The 18,080-nt window shown below is 45.0% G+C and overlaps 2 protein-coding genes across 4 annotated transcripts in view; one reads left to right on the top strand and one right to left on the bottom strand.

Moving 5' to 3' along the window:
- MARS1 (methionyl-tRNA synthetase 1) overlaps positions 1–6,696 on the top strand; it is a 29,390-nt gene extending 22,694 nt beyond the window's left edge. The window contains exons 16-22 of one of the 2 annotated variants that reach the window (XM_035102407.2): positions 457–588; positions 1,082–1,186; positions 1,497–1,680; positions 2,801–2,872; positions 4,375–4,401; positions 5,377–5,442; positions 6,383–6,696. In XM_035102407.2, the coding sequence (XP_034958298.2) occupies positions 457–588; positions 1,082–1,186; positions 1,497–1,680; positions 2,801–2,872; positions 4,375–4,401; positions 5,377–5,442; positions 6,383–6,511 (715 nt within the window). In that variant the 3' untranslated portion in view covers positions 6,512–6,696. The remainder of the gene's footprint in view (positions 1–456; positions 589–1,081; positions 1,187–1,496; positions 1,681–2,800; positions 2,873–4,374; positions 4,402–5,376; positions 5,443–6,382) is intronic. The other variant, XM_035102415.2, reaches the window with a different exon arrangement.
- Positions 6,697–6,757: 61 nt separating this feature from the next.
- On the bottom strand, positions 6,758–15,152 carry DDIT3 (DNA damage inducible transcript 3). 2 transcript variants are annotated; one of them, XM_060272167.1, is made up of 4 exons: positions 15,022–15,152; positions 12,671–12,718; positions 8,360–8,523; positions 6,758–7,519 (listed from the first exon to the last, which is right to left on the bottom strand). In XM_060272167.1, exons 3-4 carry the CDS (start codon positions 8,498–8,500, stop codon positions 7,094–7,096), a joined length of 567 nt encoding a protein of 188 aa, XP_060128150.1. In that variant the 5' UTR covers positions 8,501–8,523; positions 12,671–12,718; positions 15,022–15,152; the 3' UTR covers positions 6,758–7,093. The 2 variants fall into 2 exon arrangements, with proteins under 2 accessions (XP_060128150.1, XP_034958316.2); XM_035102425.2 differs by having other exon boundaries at positions 6,758–7,522; positions 15,022–15,151.
- Between the last annotated feature and the right edge of the window lie 2,928 nt (positions 15,153–18,080).

Genomic DNA, 18,080 nt, shown 5'->3' with positions numbered 1-18,080 from the left:
TCCATAGTGAAACTAGAACATGGCAGCCTGGTGGTGTTGGTAGTTGTTGAGAGGAAGAATTACAAATGTATGTCAGATAGTTCATATAAAGAAAAGGAAAGCAGGTAATTTACCCAACACATGGTTTGTTCAGTGGATTTGTACTTATGTAATGGATACAGATCTGTTCCCACCCCTGGTTGGGAGATACTACTTTGTACATAGCCTGCAAACTCCTCCTATTTTTGTTGTATCCAGTTAGAAATTTTAAGTGATCTGCCTGTTCATTAGCCATACATTTATTGCATGCAAATCATGGGCTTCACAGCAATAAAAAAACAATATGACCATCAAATCATTACAATTAGTCTGGTTTTCTGTAAAATAAAATGTCTATGCCAGAACTTTCGGATTTAATGCTTGCAATAAAATTTGTCCCTTGCGTACTTCCCTCATCTCTCTCTCTCTCTCTCTCAGAGCCGGGTCCTTTGTGTGCAAATTCTTTGGGGGACACGTCCCCACCATGGAGCTGAGTAAGGATGACAAATGTCTGTTGGTTCACATCACTCTGGAGTTGCGCCAATACAACCAATTGTTGGAGAAGGTCAAGTACGTCCTTAGGACCTGGCATGTGCCATTACCCGAGGGCCTGGTTCCATCCCTTGTTTAGACAAGTTCTGAAAGGGCTCTTCCCAGTCACAGGCAGCAGAATGTTGGCTAAGGAGAACACCGATCATCTCCAGATTGGCTCTGACCATGTGAATTAGTTATATCTATATCTCTCTCACGAGCATGTGCAGATATCCTTTTAATTAACTGCAAGTAAATGCATGTGGAACAAATCTTCACTTCCAGAGTTCTACTCGCATTGTGTTAGATGCTTATTTCTGGTTATGTACCTCTGTGTGCTTTTTATCCCATGCCTTTTTGAGAGGCAAAACTGACATGTTAAGATTAAGGTAGAGATAAAACAATGAAAAAGCAGGCTCTGTCACCCTTGCAAATAACTTGACAAAAATTGATAACCTGCAAGGTCTTTTACTAGTCTGCTTGCCCGTATGGATCTGTGTTAGTATTTAAATTTTTTGTTTTTCTCCTGCAGGATCCGTGATGCCCTGCGCAGTATCCTAAACATTGCTCGCCTGGGCAACCAGTATCTCCAGGTCAATGAACCCTGGAAACGGATCAAGGGCAGCGAGGCTGACAAGTGAGTCTCTGCTTCGAGGAAAAGGTTGTTTTCTGATGGTGCCCTCTAGTCAGACCAGCCAACTCAGCAGAATAATGTCTTGCTGCTTTGGGAGATGTCCAGCTAGTGTTGGGTCAAGTGCTTGTGTCTTGCCTCCTATGCACATGAGTGCACTAGCTACCGGTACCAGTGCTTTATTTTGGGAGGCATGTTTTAGCTCTGGTATATAGACTGCCACCTCCTCTTCTTGGCTTCTCTCCTTCCTCCCACAGGGAGGAAACATTCTTTCATCTTCCTAGGAAAATTAACAAGCATTATTTCATCTTCCTAGGAAGCAAGCAAGCACAGTGATAGGGGTAGCCGTAAACATTGCATCCCTGCTATCTGTTATCCTGCAACCGTACATGCCCAGTGTGAGTGCTGCAATCCAAGAACAGCTGTGCATTCCTGCTGACTACAACGTGGTGACCAACGACTTTGTCTGCACCTTGCCTGCTGGGCATCAGATTGGCACGGTAAGTGCTGGGGAGAGGAGGCTATATAGCTTGTGTCAGAACTGTGGCTAAAGTCTTTTCTGAGCTATGACCGAGGGCCAGTTATTTCCAATGGCAGATAAGATGGTAAACCTGTTTCTTGACTGTACTGCTTCAGGCTTGTATAACAGAATGCTCCTCCATTAAAAATAAGATATAATCCCAGCACTTAAACAGCTAGCATGTTTGGGAGAAAGGTCACCGAGTTGTGAGCTAAAAGGAATACCACTCCTGTAATGGGCTTTGTGTGGGGCTATCCTGGTATCTGGTCCAGAAGCTGCAGCTGGTGCAGAATGCAGCAGCCAGACTGCTCATGTTACCTCTCCCTTGGGAGGTTGTGGACTCTCCTTCCTCGAAGGGTTTTAAGCTAGGATTACCAGACATTCCCGGTTCTCGGGGACAGTCCCCGTATTTGCAAATCTGTCCCTGGAATGTGCAGCAAGTTCTCTCTGGGTAATTTCTTGAGTAATTTCTTGAGCAACAGTTAACAGCAACAAAGGAATTGAAAGGAGAAAAATAGGGTTGGAAAATTAACAGATATCAGCAAAGGTAGGTACATCTAGAATGCCACGGAGCGTTGGGTTGGGAAGTCTGTAGAGAAATTTTGTATGATGTATAGGTAGAAAAATGGAAAATATATCAATAAAAATTAAAAAAGGAAAAAAAACACTTGAAGTTTTGTGAAAGTTAAATAATACAACCCTAATAGAAATCATTAAGAGTGCAGCTGTTGACTATGTGATAATTTTGTAAAATGGATTGTAATAGAACCATCGGGAACAGCGCATGGGAAACCTCTTAACAAAATTGTATTAATTTGGAATTAATTTGTGTAATGGGGTTAAAATTGGAAAAGCAATAAAAATAATTGGCAAAAAAGAAAAGAAACTGAAGTTCTGTTTTGTCACCCTCCTACTTACATCTAACAGTTACTATTAAAATAGTTACAAACTTTTCTCTGCAAACTTAGGGACTAGATGCTTAGACGTATTTCTTGGGATGCCCAGTACTCTCAAAGTAATATAGAATACACATAACATGTGCGTGGGACAAGTTCACAAAGGATGCTGTGGACCCACCTGACTCCTTAATTTCCCACCAGGTGACACCTCTATTCCAGAAGCTGGAGACAGAACAAATTGAAAACCTGCGGAAGCGCTTTGGTGGTGGCCAGGTAAGGAGAGGCAGCTGAGCCAATGGATTTAAGCTCCTCTGGAAGAACCTCATGCAATGAGCTGTCAGAGTAAGCGTTTAGTTAAAATGCAAAGGGGGAGTTATATGAGCTCAGAAAACTGAATGGGACTGTGGAGAGGGCACTTAAGACATGCATTGCTCAAGAACTGCTAGGTGAGCTTGACTGCATTCCTCATAATGTTGCCACAGCACAAACAACTTTCCTGAGCTTGTAACACTCCAGTTCCGCCTACCTGGTTCATGATGATGAATTGTCCATTTTCAAAACAACTGACAGATGCTGTCATAAATTGTGCCAGATGCACATCTGTGGGGAGTTCCACATTCTTGGAGCCACCACGAAAAAGGCCCTCGTGATACCCCCCCCCCCATACCTTGCTCGGCCTCTGAGAGTAGCAGAATGGCCAGAGTATTAACTGGAAAGCTACTGAAGAAGCACTCCCATGTATCCTGTATCCAGTAGCAGATGTGTGTGTGTGTGGGGGGTGCTTACCTGACCTGGCAGGTGAGTTGTTGCTGCTTACTGGGACACAGGGAGGGTGGCGTGATGCAAACACACTGGCAGGAATACCAGATTAGCTCAGCTAATGCGGTTCCACCATGTCAACCTCTCTGCCACTGCATTCCTCCAAGTAAGCTGCAGCTACTTACCTGCTGGGGGCCAGAAAAAAACATTTCTGCCCTCCTCTGTTCCAAACATTTCACAATTCACTCTCTCAACACAGCAATTCCCAAACTCTGTATCAGAGCGGCAGAATGAGAAAATGGCTTGTGTGCCTCAGGAAATGAATGAATTTGCTAAAAAGGCTCCTGGGAGCCCAAAGTACTCCCCTCCAGAGGAGGTTGCCCCCAGCATCTCTGCCTGACTTGCTTCTTCTGGCCACACCTCTTTCCAGTCAGCTTCTGCAAAAGGCAGGTCATTCTGCCCTGCATGAGGTGTGTGACTGGATCATTTAGGTTTGTTGGATGCATGGGCAAAGCAGAGTTGTCTTACCTCCGGGAAATCTGCCTGTCGTATCTCTGCATGAGTCAGGGCTTGCCTTTCAATTGACAGACATGCTCTGAATAGCAACTTCTACAAAGAAATGGATTTAGAAATCTGCCCTTTCACATTCTGAAGGTAAATACTTGGGGAGACTCATTCTGACATCTTCCATTTGGTTCTGCCTAAGTGACTGTTTCAGGGGAAACTGTTCCAACGCTTTTCACCCTTTTCTGCCTCTTAATATTTTGCTTTGCACCTATGGTTTAGTTCCTAGGCTAGTCATCTACTCAGCATCCACAGCAGCCACAAAATGTGTCTGTTTTGATTGGATCCTGCATCCCTAGCACTGGCAAGCATCTCTTGCCTCCCCCTTAGTGCATACAGTATATAGAGCTCTGGGCTAATTGCAAAGTTCTTTCCTCTGCTGTGGCACCTAATTGCTTCTCTCTCTCTGCTCCTCATGGCTGTGGTATCATATCCTTTTGTGCTTTTTCCAGTTTGAAGACTTCCCTCTGAATTTGAAGGTAAAACGTGTTCTTCTTGCTCACCAGGAGTGGCTTTGAGGTTTGGGAAGGGCTCTCCATAGATCTAACATTTGCAGGAGGCTTGGCTATCCCCCAATCGGACAAGCAATAGACATTGTCAGAATTCAAGGACACATTTCAAACTGCGAAAAGCCAGTGAGAAGGGTGGCATGTAGAGAATCCCCAATGTGCCCTCCAGATGTTTTGGACTACAGCTCAGCACTAGCCATTGGCCGTGCTGGCTAGGGCTGCTGGGAGTTGTAGTTTGAAACAACTGGAGGGTGCCAAGTTGGAGAAAGGCAGTTTTCCAACTTTTGTATATATAACCTTTGCTCTCCAGTACATCCTTCACTTTTCCCCACCTTAAGGACAAGTTCAGTCAAATTACGAGGGACATTTTGTTTTCCATCATTTGAGTTCCACTCAGCGCTCACTTCTTCTGATTCAGATTTGACCCATCCACATGTATGACAAGAGTGTAAATTTCCTCTGTTGCTTAACCAAGGCATTTAAGCCATTTGTATCTAGCTTGAGAGGCAAAATGCATGGCATATTTCAAAGCAGTCAGGGTTGGATTACATGATTTCCTATTTACTGCCTCTACTCTTGTCCCACTGCAGCCTGTTCATTGCTTATTTTCTGGGGACAGCTACCTAGAACAATGGGTATCCTTCATACCCTAGTGGGCAAAGGGCACTGGGAGAAGATTGAGGGCTTAACACCAGTGGCACCTTAATGAACACGCATGTATCCTGCATGTGTGTCTTTTCCTCCCCGCCCCCCTCCCACAAACAAGAACAAAAACAGTGCAAGCAAGCTTTGGTGACTCTTTGCCTGTGCCTGCCATTAATTGAGCTTCATCTGAGGGCTATACTAAAGCAGTTCTGCTTATCCTTGTCTCCTGGATGCTAAGCTGGTGAAGCCTGTTACACTGCCACTCATTTAGATTTATTTCTCTTCCCCCTCCCCTTCAAGCAAAAAGTTGTAAAAGGTGAGCTGGCAGTAGGAGCAAAGGAGCTTCAGGAAGAAGTAGCCAAACAGGTGAGGCTGCACACTCTACTGTTTTTAGTTTTTAATGAACTGATCAGCCCAACTCCACAACTAGAACTACATGATTATCTCTTTAATAGCCAAGCAGCTGTAGCCTTGCAAAATAACAACTCCAGCTTCTTCCCTAACCTGATGCCCTTTAGTTCCCATCAGCCCTACTTCGGCTAGCCAAAAGGTCAAGGATGATGGGCGATATAGTTTGAAACATTTTGAGTACACCAGGTTGGGGGAGGCTGCATTTAAAATGTTTTAAAAACTGGCTTACTTGTGAGCTACTTTTAAGGGTTTCCTGTCCCGTGCAGTGATGAAGAGCACTGGCAACCAGCAAACACACATGGTTCACAAAGGCACAGAAAAGTGATAAAATGGAGCAAGATTTGCTGACAGCTTTAGTCTGGGTCTACTGAAGCCTAATAGCCTTGTAAAATAGAGGCTGTGAAAGGTGTGGCTTGGGGGACAGGTGGAGAGAGCCCTAAGGGTCACAAATTCATAGTGCTACATTTCCTTGAGGTTCCCTCCAGAAAAAGTGAAGTTCCACTTAGAGATGACTAAGCATGGGCTGCACTAACTGAAAATCACTTTCTGCAGAGCAATGCTGTTTTATTGGGTTTGTGTTACACTGGGGGGGGGGGAGACACCCATCTTGCACTAGGCCTGGAAACAGCAGTACTTGTATCAGGAGGGCAGAGATGGCATGGAGGCAAGGTAAAAGCCACCTTTATAGAATGGAAAAGTTAAGGAGGCAGCCTGCGGTACTTGTGATGAGGGATGCAGTAAGGCCGACAGGACAATGCTCTCTAGAGAGCAGCATGTTGGCTGCTGGTCCCAGCTACTGTAACTTGCAGTGTTTCAGGATTCTTGCCTTGCAGGCTTCAACCTGCTTCCAGTTTGTGCAAGAGTGCAATATTTTACCTCTCACTTCTCTATCTAGGATAAGTACGTGCAGCAGCTGAAGGCTCAGAATGCTGAGAAGAAGCAGGTTGATGCTGCAGTCTCAAAATTAGCAGAACTACAGAAGCAGTTCAAGTTGGCTGAGGAAAAAGTGAAAAAGAGAAAGTGAATTGTCTCCTGCCCAGACACTTGGCTCCTTTTATTTCAGCAATAGGAGAGTTTCTCACTTTTTCGCAATGTTAAATTATTTTGCTGTAGCCCCTTTTCCTATTTTGTAATCACATTTATGAAAAATTCAGAATCCTTTGAAGTGTTTTGATTATATGGTGAGAAATAAATATTTTATTGGTTAAATATATACTGTATCTATAAATGCAAAAGCTATTATTGGATTCATATATACATACTTTTCTTCACAAGTGAAGTGGTGGTGGTGAAGTTAAGAACAAGCCTGGTTGGCAGAGGCAGTTTCTGGAATATATAGCTTGGCACAGTCTAGTTGCATGATCACCTTTTATATTTCAGTTCTGCAAGGCAGGCTCACTAAACCAGAATAGAAATAAGCAATTTGATAAGGTAATGTTGCACCTGGTAGCCCCAGCCTACCAGGTGAGGGTAATGTTTACTCTGTTGTATAGAAAAGTGCTTGACACTTTTTTTTTAGCATGTTGTTTAAAGTCAGATGCTAAAGCTGGGAGCAGTGAAGTATTGCTCTGTTTGGTCCATGGCAAGTGAGTCATCAGTAGGTCCATTAAGTCTTTAGGCTCACCATACGCTGGATAAGTGCTGCTCTTGTTGCTTCCACCTCTGCAGTCAAGCGCTCTATTTCTTTCTGGAGATGCTCATTGTGGGCCATCAGCTCGGCCACTCGGCGCTCATTCTCCTGCTCCCGCTCTCTGCCCCGCTGCCTCTTGCCTCCGTGGGGCTGTCCACCAGGCTTCCTCTTCCGGCTAGTAGACACCCCCTCATCATCATCTGTCCCAGTCTGCACCGGGGAACTGTGGCTGGAGTCTGACTCGGCAGGTCCCACAGGCGCCTCAGCTAGCAGTTCCAGGAGTTGAGCTGTGAGATCAGGGTCCAGCTCACAGTTTCCAACTGCTTCACTTCCACTGGGCTCCAAGGGATTGGAAGCATCCAGGTTCCCCAGCAGAGAAGTACTGTCAACACCATCAAACTCCTTCTGTAGGAAAATGGAAAGATGGTGAGAGCTACTATTTGCCTTCACCTCCTAAAGCCAGTGTGATTCCCAGCCTACAAAGACCAGGGTTCCTGATCCATCTTCACTGGGGCAGCCTTGGACTTGTTGCTGCCTCACAAGGTTGTTATGATTAAAAAGTGGGGAAAGTACCCTGAGCTCCTTGGAAGAAAGCACGAGAGATACAAATGGGATTAGGTATTCGTGCAACCAAATATGCACATTTATTTGCTTTACTTTTGTCTACAGAAAGCAGTTTCTAAGCTATAATAGAAACTGCAGTGCACACCTAAGAGCACAGAAAGAGGTAGGTATTATCTATAGTCTATAGGCACCCCCCCAAAAAACAAAAACCTACTAATGGGCACATGAAAGGTGAATGACACAGCATAAAAAATAAGGCTTGACAGCCCATCTGTGTCATGTGGAGTAGCTGGTAGTTGGACACCCCCCACCCCATCAATTCCTGAAATATCTACCTCTTCTGCATGACAGGATTTGCTCCAATGTTTCTCTACCATCATCATGAATAGGCTATATTGAAAACTATATAGCAGTTTAGGATTATCAAAATTCTGCATAGCATATAAGTGGTAAAACCGATGCTTACTAGGTTGCCCAAATTTACAGGTACCACACTAATTTTGTTTTTCCATGGTTTTTTTGTAATGGTTTGGGAGGACAAGTGAAGCAAAGTGTGATGCAGAGCCAATGGAATAAGAAATAGAAAACTCTTTAAGGGGGGAATCTACCCACCTCTGGGATGCTGTACACAAGAGACATACAAGATGCTAGGAAAGTTGCTTTCCTCCGTTTTCTCACCTGCTCCTGTCCCCCTACAGGGGGGTCTGTCCTGCTGGTTACGTCCAAGGAGAGCACCTCCTGCAAGTCCTCATACCAGGCCTCCAGCTCCCATGGGGGCACTGGGGTGCTCACAGAGAAGGGCAATGATTCTGCCATCATGGTTCAGGTACAGCCAACACTGTCTGAAAGGAAGGAGGGTGGAGTGTGTCAAGAGACCTGGCTAGCACTTGGTATATCTTGCCCCATTTCTGCAATACAAATTCAAAAGTGCACAGGGAGGGTGGATGGGTGTGCAGAGCCCCCATACCCCACTGCATTGTTCTAGGTCAATAGGAAAACACAAGGAGTCCTGTATTTCATTACAAGGAGGACCCCCCCCCCCATCAATCTGTTACCAAAAAAGAAAAGAGCCCTGAAAATCTGTTTGTCATTGTTTTTTTATCCCACCATTCCTTGTAAGCCACCTTGAGCTCCTTGGAGGTTCTCCCCCTGCCTCCCATTTTATCCTCACAACAACCCTGTGAATTAAGTCAGGCTGAGAGTGACTGGCCCAAGTAAGCTTCATGGCTGAATGGGGATTTGAGCCAGGGTCTCCCTGGTCCTTGACAATGAATGCCAGATAAAAAAGGGGCTAAGCTATAGAAATGACTGAGTAGAGCATCTCCCCCATCCTGTTTCAGCCATTCAAACAGCATTAGCTTCCACACGGGAACAGGAAGCAAGAGGTGTGCCTCATTCTACCGGAAAGACAGCCTCCTATTCTGCACTGACGAGGGTGGCTTGGCATCATTCTGTGGCCTAACCACACTGGGAGAGGTCTTAGAAAATAAAATCTTATGCAAGCACAGCACAATAAAAGGATTACAGGCCACTTTGCCACCACCTCCCCATTGCCTCAGAAAGCAAGCTTGCAGCTCCCCAAAATTTAGGATGCACAAATAACAGACTGCAAGAGTGCTGAAATGGATCATTACTACAGGATGCTACTTCTGGTTCAGGCCATTTAGTTATAGAGCTGAAAGAGCACAAAAGGTGTCACCAATTTAGAAATGATGTTGCTATTAGCTGTTTGGAAGCTATTTTATATTGAGTGTTGATTGTGAATTCTAAGAAACCAAAAAATAGTGCAGTTTTGAAAGGTTCCGTCTCATTTTGATTCAAAATGGTGTCCAAATGTATTCAAACATAGAATGCCTTTCTCCTTTGTCTCAGGAACCACCATGCAAAATTTTGGTGATGATATCTCAAGTGGTGTTTAAATGCATCGTATCTATAAAAACCACTTTCCAAAATACATAAGATGGGCTCAGGAGTGACACTGGAAGCTCAGCCATCTTAAAATACAACTTACTGACTTGACAAAAAAGTACTCAAACCCATTCCAATTCAATAAATGTTGCTATTGGCTCAGTAATATTCCATTGTCTCTCAAAAAGAGATGCCAACCAATAGTCTTGATATGCACATGAAGCCAATGAAGCTTGTAGCCTACAATTACTCCTATGGTGGGGAACCTGTAGTCCTCCGTATGCAGCTCCCATTGTTGTTGAACATCACTATGTGGCTGATAGGAGCCCAATAACATCTGAACAGCCAGAGGTTCCCCTTTTCTGCTATATGTACTTAAGAGGAAAACTCACTAAACAGTGGGACTTACTTCTGAGCAAATATCCCACGATAAAAGTGCACCATCCTTGGTGTGTCCCTGAAGACTTCCACTGCCACATGTGCCTTACAGGGTTTTTGAAGGAATCAAAAGGATTTTTTAAAAACCTAGTTTAGGAAATGGGTGTTTCTCTGCATGGCTGGCTACAGTGTGCACATCTCCTATTCATGACCTTTCCTAGGGGCCCAGGGAGACCAGCACCGATGTTAACATCTCAGTACCTTTCACACTGGAAATCTCTCATGCTGGAAATAAGAGCTGAGTCATTGTCACAAGACAGTCTGTGAGTGCCAAGCCAAGCATTCCTGAAGCCTCAGATGTTAAGCGTTTCCTTTCTTTGTGGCCTTGGGGCAGGCTGGAACATGCATCACTCTCTGACTTGGTGATTAGGTGTGATTGTAACACAGACTAGTCTAGAGGAAGGCAAGGGGGCATGTGGCTCTTCAGTTGCTGCTGAACTACAACTCCCATCATACCTTCTATCGGACATGCTGGCTGGGGCTGATGGCAGGTAAAGAGGCCATCATCACCTGGTGGTGAGGGGGCCCCTTGCCTGCTAGAGGGCAAGGCATGGATAACCTGCTGAGCAATGGAAGTCATACAAATTCTTTTCTAGAAGCAGTATGACTGCTTCGCATGGTTGAGTCACATGATACACAGTTGCTTTTTTTTATTTAAAAAAAGATGTGTCAGCTGCTTTTCTCCAGGAGAACACAGTAGAAAACAGAAATGGTTTCTCCCTTGCTTTGAGATATAATCATAGAATCACGAGGTAACGTTGATTTACAGATTTGTCCCAGTGGAGGTAAAGCCTTGTTTTAAAGTAATACCTAACCTTCCCACAATATCTTGGGAAGACATTGTAAGGAATAATGTCTATTTTAAGGTGCAGTCCAGACACAGGTTCCAGGGCTATGGACAGCAACTGAAGCTAAACAAGGTGGAACCTAATTAATGCACAGATAGAATAATTCCCAGGACACAGCTAAATGCAACCTTGAGTACCATCAACGGAGAAAGCATCATGCAAATGTAGGTAAAGGTAAAGGGACCCCTAACCATTAGGTCCAGTCGTGACAGACTCTGGGGTTGCAGCGCTCATCTCGTGTTATTGGCCGAGGGAGCCAGTGTACAGCTTCCAGGTCATGTGGCCAGCATGACTAAGCTGCTTCTGGCGAACCAGAGCAGCACACGGAAACGCCGTTTACCTTCCTGCCTATTTATCTACTTGCACTTTGAGGTGCTTTCGAACTGCTAGGTTGGCAGGAGCTGGGACCCAGCAACGGGAACTCACCCCGTCGCAGGGATTCGAACCAGGGTGGATAAAAATCAATGATTTTTTTAAAAAAATCAAAAAAATCGGATTTTTTTGATTTAAATCGGATTTTTTTGATTTAAATCGATTTTTTTGATTTAAATCTGATTTTTTAAAATAAAATGCTTTTTGAGGAAAATATATTACCATCCAAAGGTTATTCCATCATGAAATAAAGATTAGTTTTTTAATTATGTAGAATAAGGTTGTATATGTTTATTTTTTGGGGTAAATAAATGCCATTAATCCATTCACAATGTCATGCTCTTCCAGAGGTTTTTGTAAGATTATTGGGCAGATTCTCTGCCTACAAGATATTATCACAGATGCTTGGTTTACTTTTGCAGTTCTCAAAACTGAATTTGACTCAACAGAGATCACATGCCTCTTCTTCACAGCAAAAATGTTATAACATGAACAGAGTTGAGAAAAAGACCTTAATCCTATTGTTCTACAAACCTATGAATACAGAAACAACCCCTTCAGTGCTAAGTTTCAAGAAGTTCAGTGAATAGAATAGAAACAATATTTTTCTGATTGTTTGGAGTGGACAGTATTTAAGTTTTTCATGTGATTTAAATCGACTATGATTTAAATCAAGCCTTACTGACTAGTGATTTAAATCGTGATTTAAATCGTGATTTAAATCAATTTGATTTAAATCAAATCCACCCTGATTCGAACCGCCAACCTTCTGATCGGCAAGCCCTAGGCTCAGTGCCACAGTGCCACCCGCATCCCGCAAATGTAGGGTTGTATCCAAAATCATGTGAGCGGACTCCTGCTCACAGAACTTCCTCTCCTTCAGCCACTCCCCTCTCAAAACAAAACATTGCTCTGGTTCCCCCCCTGAATCTTCAACTAGGGTTTTAATGGTTTCACTTATGGTAGACCTGGGATGGCAAGAGCTGCATTCACATGAACAAAGGCCAGCCAACTCTAAATGTTCTTGCAATGGTTAAAGAGGAAGAAGTTACTTACTTGTATTGTTAGGTCCACGCACCCCATTCTCCCAATGCCCATTACACCCCATTGCATTTCTCTGCTTGGCTAAACAGTACCTGTTTGCATCAATGCAGCTGCAGTCAGATACTGTGTCTGTCATAGAAACTGAAAGGCTGTGACACAAATGCAATGAATGTTTACTCTGGAGGTTCAGCCCTACTTGAATTCAACAGTCCTTACATCCAAGCAAAACAGGACAGCAGCCCTTAACATCCAAAGTCCAACATGTGTTGTCTAAATACACGTACTGCCTGTAGGAGTGCCATACACCTCATTCATAGTCTAAGTGCATTTCTTTTTGGATTCTTAATTCATTTCCGAAATCAGAATAAATTATTCTTACCAGTTTTCAAGTGTGATGGTGTATTAGGATGCGATTTTTCATTCGAAGCTGTGGGAACAAGAGGAGAGACTTATTATTTTGACTACTGATGTCACCGCATAATGATCTGATCTTGTTCCATTTCCACTGCAGAGGTAGCATAGAGAAATACCCAGGCAACACCTATGACTTTAAGCTATGCAGCAATGTGGAATGGCGCTGTGGCACAGCTCTCTTTCAGTTTGTTTCCATCAGTTCTTAAGATACTGCGCTCTGCTTCTAGTTTTGGACGGGAGTGCTCATTGCTCTCACATGCTTGGAAACTAACACCTTCCTTCTTCCAACCCCAGAGGCAAAATAAATGCAAGAAGCAATGCCCTGCATTGATCCCTTTCAATAAAGTAGTGTACCTAAGGGCCTCAAGTCTCGGTGCTCTGAAATAACAGAACCTGGCAGAATCAGAGGCTGCCAAATGCAGATACAGTAACCCATAACTCTCCCCTTGTAATGGTTGTGTTATTGGCTGCAGCTGATACTGTGAAGTTCTATGCTCAGGCCCTTTTCAACACACAAAATTGAGGCTCAGTGATTTTGAATCGTTTTAGATTTATCTCTCCCTATGCAATAAGAGCTGCATCCATTGGGCAGCTGGGAGAACTATGAGATAGAGAATGTATTATGCTAGTATCCCACCCTTCCAAAAACCTGGCACAGCGTACAATTACTTCCATTGAGCTTTCTTTGTACAATAGGTGAGGCTGAGATAGTGACTGGCCAAAGGTCACCAAATGAACTTAACGGATGAGCAGAGGTTTTGACACAGGTCCAACTCTACCCACTGTATGACACTGCTCAAGACCTTGGACGATCCAGGATATGGCCTCACAATTTTTAAAAAAGCCTATGATTTGTAGAGAGACTACCTTTTGACAAAATGCAAAGGTCCTGCAATTAAGCTGACTGAAATTGTTTTAAGAAAATTGTCAGAAGGCCACTTATCTCTCTCTGTACAGAGACTCTACCCCGTTTCTTCTGCAAGGGTCCACTAGACAGATCAAAGGGACAGATCAACTGCCCCGAGTTGAAGAGCAAGGCAGCAACAGTGGCATGAACCCCACAGGAATGCAGCATGCACCAGGGATGCACCACAGGTTTTCATCAGCCCTGAGTGATGCAACAAACCAGAAGAGTTGGGGATCTAGGAACTGTTATGCAGCCTGTTGGGGGAGAAAAGGATCCCCAAGGAGCCATGCGAACAGTCAGGCATTTCAAGTCATTCGCGTGCCCCAGCAGGCAGCTTTGCAGTCTTTTACAGGGGCTACTGCTTGGCATAAATGAGAAAGTGGAGCATCCTGCTTCCCTCTCCACTGAGGCACCCCTAAATTCTCACATAAAGCAGAAAAGATTTTGTTTTCTAAACCCACAGAACTGCTTGCAGCGAAAAAGCCTGTGCTCCAACATCTCTTGGCAGAAAGCAACAGTACATACAGCTGCCTCAAAGGATGTAGCCTCAAGAGCGGGCAGAGAGCCCACAATTCCAAGCTATTTTAGCACACAAAACAAGACCAGTATTTCCCTCTCTATGTTGGAAGCAAACTAGGAAAATTTAGGGGGTTTGTTCACCACCCAGTACAGCAGTACTGTATCTCCCGTCCGTTAGTTCTGCAGGTAACACTGAAATATATCAATGCCAGCAAAAGGCAATGAAAAAACAGGGCTCCCAGCACAAATTTTAAAATAAAAAAGCTGCGCCCATGTTCACTGAATTCATTACTAAACTTGCAATTCCCTGTTGCATTTGGATTTTTGCTTAATGGGTTTTTTTAATGGAGGCACCCTTCTTTACACATCAGCACCCCTACTAACCAAGAATAAAGCCTCTTCCATCTTTATTTTTTCATTCTCGCCGTTAAAAATAAGCAGGCCCATCCATCGAGCTTTTTGCTCTCTTTGTGTGGAGAGCAGGGTTGGGGAGAAAGCAAGTTCTTAAGAGTGGAGTCGTTTTAGGGGCACACAGTTAAAAAGCAGAGTGCCTCCCACCTGCGTGTTTAGGGTGCAGTGGAATCCACACTTACTGGGGGCTCAGACTCTGAATGAAGTCTGGGCGGGGGCTATTTCCCCCCCTTTTACTTCTGAGTTTTAGGAGCGCGTTAGCAACGCGGAGACACCCTCCTCAAAAAAACAAGCATATTTTTATTTGCGAAGCATGGAGAAAGAATGTAACTTCAGTGAGCGGCGCTGAAGATTCCCCTCCCCTCTTCTTCAAATCCAGATTCCCTTCCCCGTTTTGAAATCCCTCCAGGGGGCCAGGCGTCCTATCCCCCCACCCCCGATTTTATCAAGGACCCAGGCGCCCTTCCCCCGCCTCGCACCTTCCTACGCGGCCCCTTCTCTCCCGCGATCCTGTCCCCCAGCTGCTGGCTTCGGCTCATTCTCCCCTCACGGCTCATTCTCCTCCTCGCTGCGCGGCTGCCGGCTTCCAACTGCCACCCGCCTCCTCAGCTCAGGCAGGTCCTTTGAGCGCGGCCCCGCCTCCCGCCCACCGCATGACGCAACCCTTGCGCCACCCGCGGCCAATGGGTGGCGCCGGGCCCCTGCCTCTGGAGGAGTGCGCCCGCCCAACCGCCGCCGCCCTTCCGCCGCGCCCCGCCTCCCAAAGGGCGGGTGACGCAGCGCCTCGGTGCAGATCGTGGTGGATACTGCCGCGTCGCACCCGGAAGTGACTCCTCCCCCTCTTCCCTCCCTCCCGTCAGGGTCACGAGTCTTTAAGTAGGTGAGTCATGCTGGGAGGGTGATGCAACGTCCTGGTAACCGGCGGCGGCCCGAGCCATGACCTTGGGCCTCTTAGGGCTCCCTTCACACCGGACGCGCCTTGTTTCCCTCACCCCCGCCCGGCCACCTACGAACTGCCAGAGCGCCCTCAGAAGGGACTAGGCCGAGCTACGTTGAGGAGCCTGCCGGGCCGGGAGGCCGGGCGGGGGGGAAGGGAAGGGCCAGTGGGAAAGCCTCGTGACGTCACGCCCAGTCACGCCCGCCCGCTCAGTTAAAGGGCCAGGCCTCCCTGGGGAAAGAGCGGAAGCAGCGCCTTGCCTCGCTCGGACCTGGCCTGCGGGTTGCGCACTTGCCCGTCTGCGGCCTTCCGTGCGGAGCGATTAAAAATTGACAGCGGCAACAACGACAGAGAGCTTAGCAAAATAATTCGCTGCTCGATCAGAGAAACCTTAAAGTCTGTTTACCGTGTCAGCTTTATGTAATAAATGCATAAATGTGCCTGTGAATAAAACAACGGTTCTGGAAGGAAAAAAAAAACACATTTCTTTGTTTTTAAGGTGGTCACAGCAGGCGGCCATCTCCCTCCTGTGTGAGAAAGGAGGATGAATACCTTTTAAGGAGGTGAATTCCGCCCGTGTACTTGTAGTTCTATTAAAAATAAAAATTAACATTTTAAAAAAATATATTTATTAAATGCAAAGATCTCAGGGCAGTTCATGGATACAGAATAAAATCACAAAGTGCATAATAAGAACAAACCAATAACCCTCCCTCACACATTTAAAAGGACATAGACCTGTTAAAACAGCCCAATGCTTGGTTGAAAAGGAACGTTTTTTCCTGGGGACTGACTTTTTATTGGTCATAAATTTTTTTTTACAAATCTAGTTAAATAATGCAATGTTTCATTCCTAAAAAATCTCGTAAGAGGTAAACAGAGGAGGTAGGCAAGTGCAGCCCAGTTCTAACAGTTTGATTTGCTTCCATGTAATGTGTTTTAAGATTTCAAATGACAAATTGTCAGACTACTTAGGAGCATGTGCAAACCACATGAAGAGTATCCCACCTTAGTTACAGAGGTGGTGATGGTCTGGAAAGATATAAAACAGGAACATTTATCAACTGCCTCGCTTCTCCCCCCCCCCCCAAAAAAAATGGGTTCAGGATGAAGAGTTCCTTCATAATTGGTCCTGGTGTGACAATTAAGGCTACTTAACATAAGTAGCTGTCAGACTTGCTATTTTAAGGCATACAATAAAGTCCCATTGATTTCAGTATCAATGCTTACTATTTACTATTTTAATTAAAAATTGGCTAAAACAATATACCAGGTGCCAATCCTAAATCTTTTACTGTATAAGGGTTTCATCAAAATGAATGTAATTCTCATGCAAAACACCAAAATGGGAGTACTACTTGGATTTGTTAAACAGGACTGAACATTTAAATAAGAGGAGTTACTTTTGAAGGTCACCTTCAGTAGACATGTGATGTTGATATTGTTGATCTCCCAGTTGCATTTCATGCAGTTCCTGTGCTTTCATGACCAGTTACTGCGGTTGTCAAATGTTCTATCTTCGATGAATCTGTTGTTCATCTACTTGTCTGCCACAGAACACCTCTCTGTCTTCCCTTAAACTCCTGCATGTTGTGGAAGATTCTGGGGCCATTCTAGTCTGCATACTCTGTGTGCAGTGTCAGTGTGCTAGCCAGGCTTGGTGAGCTAGACCCATGCAAACTAAGAGTACACTGTCAAACATGCCCAATGCAACTTTGCAGAAGACAATTGGTTGTGGATAAACGGGCAGGCAAAACTGACTTTGAAGTAGCCTCGCCTTCCATTGAGGACTCCTCACTGAGGACTCCACATAAGCTACACAAAGTGTTCCACTGAACATAATTTGACAATCCCTGCTCTGTGTCATTTAAAACCTACTACACAGATTTAAACCAAAGAGTCAAATTCAAATTGAGATTCAAATACTGTGTGCCAAACTGGGCCTTTGACCTGGGTGAAATAAAGCCTAGTTTTCCCCCTGGCTAATGGCTTAATAACATAAAGCATCCTTTACTATAAAGGTAAAAGTACCCCTGACCATTAAGTCCAGTCGTGGACGACTCTGGGGTTGCGGCGCTCATCTTGCTCTATAGGCAGAGCCTAGAGCTTGCCGATCAGAAGGTCAGCAGTTCGAATCCCCGCGACGGGGTGAGCTCCCATTGTTTGGTCCCAGCTCCTGCCCACCTAGCAGTTCAAAAGCATGTCAAGTGCAAGTAGATAAATAGGTACCGCTCCGGTGGGAAGGTAAAAGGCGTTCCGTGCGCTGCTCTCGTTCGTCAGAAGTGACTTAGTCATGCTGGCCACATGACCCAGAAGCTGTTTGCGGACAAACACTGGCTCCCTTGGCCTATTGGCCTATAGAGCGAGATGAGCGCGCAACCCCAGAGTTGTCCGCGACTGGACCTAACTGTCAGGGATACCTTTACCTTTACTTTAATATTTAATACCCATCACGGTCATGTGTGTACCAACCTGTACCAGCCTTTCATCACCCTGCCCATGTAAACCAGGTCATAGACTGCCAGCTTGTTCCTTACTTTTCTAAGCTAATCATACCATGTTTATAGTCATAAGTACTACCTGACACAAGGATCACTGACA

Source organism: Zootoca vivipara, chromosome 2, assembly GCF_963506605.1.
Source record: "Zootoca vivipara chromosome 2, rZooViv1.1, whole genome shotgun sequence".
Taxonomy (NCBI): Eukaryota; Metazoa; Chordata; class Lepidosauria; order Squamata; family Lacertidae; genus Zootoca; species Zootoca vivipara.
This window is presented reverse-complemented; position numbering and strand designations above follow the sequence as displayed.

Bases quoted from the DNA above. Each gene is read 5' to 3' on its own strand.
- DDIT3 (XM_035102425.2), bottom strand. From the start codon at position 8,500: ATGATGGCAGAATCATTGCCCTTCTCTGTGAGCACCCCAGTGCCCCCA. The intron at 7,523-8,359 runs GTGAGAAAACGG...ATTTTCCTACAG, and splicing joins CTGTAGGGGGACAGGAGCAG to AAGGAGTTTGATGGTGTTGA.